This window comes from Emydura macquarii, unplaced genomic scaffold (assembly GCF_026122565.2).
Source record: "Emydura macquarii macquarii isolate MOO-44397 ecotype Brisbane River unplaced genomic scaffold, CSIRO-AGI_Emac_v2 contig_2791, whole genome shotgun sequence".
Taxonomy (NCBI): Eukaryota; Metazoa; Chordata; order Testudines; family Chelidae; genus Emydura; species Emydura macquarii.
Window position 1 is genome coordinate 49,658 of NW_027132928.1, and position 4,477 is coordinate 54,134.

A 4,477-nucleotide genomic window follows, 5' to 3' on the forward strand; every position below is an offset into this window, starting at 1 on the left:
AACCTCATCAGATTTCTTTTGGCCCAATCCTCCAGTTTGTTTAGGTCCTTCTGTATCCTATCCCTACCTTCCAGGGTATCTACCACTCCCCCCAGCTTAGTGTCATCTGCAAACTTGCTGAGGGTGCAATCTACCCCATCCTCCAGATCATTGATGAAGATGTTGAACAAAACATCCTCACAAAAAAGCCCAAGAAGTGGGTTTTCAGGAACAATGGAGATCTCACGTTCTGGATGAAACGCTTTGTGATACTGACAGCCACGTTGGTTAGAGATCTCATCTCAGTGCTTGAGGCAGTGAAGTTTAAGGAGGATCTTTCTAGGGAGGATATTTTTGCAAAAGTTTACCCAAAATCTGGAGAGAAAACCATTTATTTGGGCCCACATTCTGGGGGGCTCCTACACATCTTGAAAAAGATTCCCAGCCAGGAACACTGATCCGTGAAGCATCTCACTTCCTGGGTATACATGATGTCACCTGTCACGAAGTCCCTATCTATGGGCTGGTTCAAACTTACCGCGCGATTCGGCACGTCGACTGCTCTGCTTCCCTTCTGCGCACCGTTTACATGGCGCTGAGCCTGTCGACGCAGCGCTACGCTACTTGAGGGGGTGGACTTACTCAGTCGACTTCCTGATCGATTGAGCGGCTCTCGCTGACCGCTGAGTCGATCCAGAAAGATCGATCTGGTGCCGCGACTTTGCCGCCATCAGTGTAAACGTAGCCTAGGTTGGCTGCAGAGGGCTGCTGGTAGAAACCAGTTCAAAGGGTGTGAATAGTGCAAACTTTGTTCCCCTGGAAGCAGCAGAATCAAATGCTAACAATGCTGAATACGAGTTTGAACTTACCCTAAATCACAAAGGAAAATATGAGAAGGAGAACACGCGTGTGCGGGGAAACAGCGAGGAATTCAGTTTGTGAGAAAGCTGTGCCTGATCAGTATTTCACTTGCCAGATCAGTCCCAGGTAAGCAATGTTTATTTCCAGGAGACTCTATTGAATGTAGGTTGGTTCCCTCACTGCCCCTCCCCCTGGGAGATCTAATGCCTGGAGTGTTGCACGTGGCATTTTAGGACTTGCCCATTTGTTTTCCATGGTTTTGGACCTGTCAAAGGAGAGTCATTCCCCAGCTAGAAGCCCAGCCAATATTCCCATTCCACAGCTCCCACAGGGATCTCTTCTTGGCCCAATACTATTCCGTATCTTTATCGGTGGTCTGGAAGAAAATACCTCATTGCAGCCAAAATCTGCAGATAACACCCACATTGGTGGAGTGGTAAATGATGATGTGGACAGGTAACTGATACAGACCGATCTGGGGTACAGTGGACTCAATTGAACAACATGCATTGTAACACAGCCAAATGCACGATCATCTACCTAGAACCAACGAATACAGGTCACACGTATAAGATGGGTGACTGTGTGTACCCTGGAAGGCAGCAACACTAAAAGAAAGAGACTTAGAGGTCAGAGTGGACAACCAAAATCACAGTGAAATTCTTAGGAAGCGCAATCTCATTCATTGATCACAGCGAAGATTCAGAGGTGACTTGATCACAGCGTATAAGTACCTCCACGGGGAGGAGAATTCTGATAGGGAGGCACCAAAACAATCTCAGCTCTTCCCTTTAATGATGTCGTGCAATAATCTGATTTCTAAAGCCATGTAGACAGCTTTCCTTCCTTCCTTCCTCATGGAACGCAAGGCAGCGTGAGGATCCTGGGGCCCATAGCAGTGCATTTCCAGAACTTACCACACTGCTGGACTGTTTTCAAACTTTCATCTTAACGCTCAATTTCCTAGGTTTATAACTCGTTTTGGGGATCATTACAATCTCCTTATTGTTTTTCCCCCTTTAAATTCCTGATATGTACCCTCAGCATTAACTCAGATACTCTTTATCTATGCATACAAATAAAGAGACCATCCACAATTAAACTAGATATGATAAAAGATTTGGAAGGGATATAAATAGGGCCTTACCAAATTCACCGCCATGAAAAACGCGTCACAGATCATGAAATCTGATGTCCCCCGTGAAATCTGGCTAATGTAGGGGCGAGGCAGGTCTGGGGGCTCCTACCATGCACGGCTCTACCTGCTAGTCCCGGCTGGACTGGGGAGGGAGGGGATTTCCTCTTCCCCTGCAGAGGCCCCACCTGGGCCAAGTCAGACCCAGGAAGCTCCGCGGCTGCTGGCTGGGAGCCCAGCTCTGAAGGCAGCACCACCAGCAGCAGCAGCGCAGAAGTAAGGTCGGCATGGTATGGTATTGCCACCCTCACTTCTGCGCTGCTGCTGGCGGGGGGGCCCTAACTTCCAAGCTCTCTGCGCGCCCAGCTCTGAAGGCAGCGGCGCAGAAGTACATGTGCCAATACTGCTATCCCCCTACAACAGCCTTGCAACACCCTCCCCCATAACCCCCTCTGGGGTCCTGACCACCATAGTTACAGCACCTGGACATTTCACATTTAAATATCTGAAACCGTGACATTTACAATTTTAAAATCCTGTGACGGTGAAATTGACCAAAATGGACCATGAATTTGGTAGGCTCTAGATACAAACCCTCCTGCTTCAGGGGATGAACCAACCACTGCCTCCCTGGGAGAAGGCAGAAACTTAACCTCTGGGCAGGTTATTTCATAATTTTCCCTTACGGCGGTTTTGACCTTCCTGTAAATTATTTGTTACTGTTCCCTGCTGAAAACAGAACAGAAGTCTACTGCAGAGACTGCCACTGATCTGATCCAGTGTGGCAATTTCTGTGCTCTGAGGGGGTTTATCCAAATTAAAACTATTGAGGTTCACCCATCACCAAGGGCCTGGCGTAAACGGACGCAGCTCCCGTGGCAGTCAGTGGGAGCGTGTCAAGGCTGAACACGAAGGTGCAGGAGCTGTCATTTGAGACCTGGAAACTAATTTTCCCTTTTTATTTCTTTTCTGTCAGTTGCTCAGTAATTCAGGACATTGATGAAATATTGAAGGGGTCGTTATTGCCAGCAAGAGACAGACTGGAGAGACTCCTAGCTGAACTGCGGGGAATTGCAGATACTCTTGACAAGATCCACCGAGGCGCTACAATAGCGAAGATTACTGGAGGGTCAGTGGGAATAGCTGGGGGGATAACGGCCATCGTAGGCCTGTGTCTCGCTCCAGTTACATTTGGAGCATCCCTCATCGTCTCTATGACCGGACTTGCTGTTGCTACAGCAGGGGGATTGACCAATGCAGCTGCAACTGTCACAGATGTGGGGACAAGTCACATCAAGAAGGAGACAACAGAGAAGCTCCTTAAAGAGTGTGAAGAGGAGCTGAAACATATTGAGGAGTACGCACGCAGCATAAGTGAAAAATGCCAGATCATGAAAGGTTATGGAGACAAAGATTTCAAGTCAGCATTCGCACAGATTGGGTCAGGGGCAGGACGATCTATTCTTAACGCCATAAAAATGGCCGAAGCCGGTCAGCTCCTGCTTAATGCTGGTAGAATTGCAAGACTTGCAGCAGTTGCTACCGGTGTTCTAACAGCTCTCACCCTGGGGTTTGATATTTTCTTTGTAGCAAAGGATTCTATGGAATACCATAAAGGTGCAAAATCGGAGCTAGCTGGAGAAATCCGAGAAGCAGTCAAAGACATGGAGCAAGTGATTGGCAAAGTTGATCAATTCTGCAGGGAACTAACTGCAGATAAACAAGAGTGAATATTGGGCAGAAATCAGCAGCTCAGTCCTGCGAGGTGCTGAACATCAATCCCCACTGCCTTCCACAGGAATGGGAAGGACTCAGCACCCCACGTGATCATGCTCTGAAGCCTGGAGAGTGATGATGTTCCTACAGAACACACCCACCCGCAGTACCCAGCCCCCACACTCTCCATTTCTTCACATGCACGATTATTACATTTTACAAATATTATTAAAACAAGGCCTAAAATCAGTCACTGAATTTCTTAGTAGCAGCAGTGGTTAAAGACTTTCTCCGCAATTAAAACTGTAGCACACATGGGTAGTGCATGCGATGGGCAAGTTCCAATTTGCTTTTTTACCCCCCTCTCTCCCCCAAGAGATTTTTTTTTTTTTTTAAAAGCAAATTCTGAACATTTCCATTTTTGGTCTCAGTCCAAAAAGGAATTTTGGAAAGTTTGAAATGTTCAACTCAGTCATTTGAGTTCTATGTGTATTAAGAAAATCACAAACGGCCCCATGGACGTCTCTAAATTGGCTGAATCAATTTTGTTCAAACTTGGCTTGCTTTGTAGATCTCACTGAAATTTAACAACCAGGTTTGAAGAAAGGAAGTTACACAAGCTGAAGTTCTGACCATTTAACATTTCTCATAATACACAAGAAGAGGTTTTATTCCCTCAAGAGGAAGACTAAATTCCATGCCGTCACCTCTCTGAATGGATTTTTCAGACTAGAACTTAGGCTGAAGTCTTGTCTGCTCTGCTCTGCTCTGCCTGACTGTTACACA

The 4,477-nt window shown here is 46.8% G+C and overlaps 1 protein-coding gene across 1 annotated transcript; it reads left to right on the top strand.

Moving 5' to 3' along the window:
* The first annotated feature begins 2,262 nt into the window (after nt 1–2,262).
* Nucleotides 2,263–3,705, top strand: LOC137166033 (apolipoprotein L1-like). Its single transcript, XM_067567596.1, has 2 exons — nt 2,263–2,270; nt 2,952–3,705. Exons 1-2 carry the CDS (start codon nt 2,263–2,265, stop codon nt 3,703–3,705), a joined length of 762 nt encoding a protein of 253 aa, XP_067423697.1.
* The last annotated feature ends 772 nt before the right edge of the window (nt 3,706–4,477 follow it).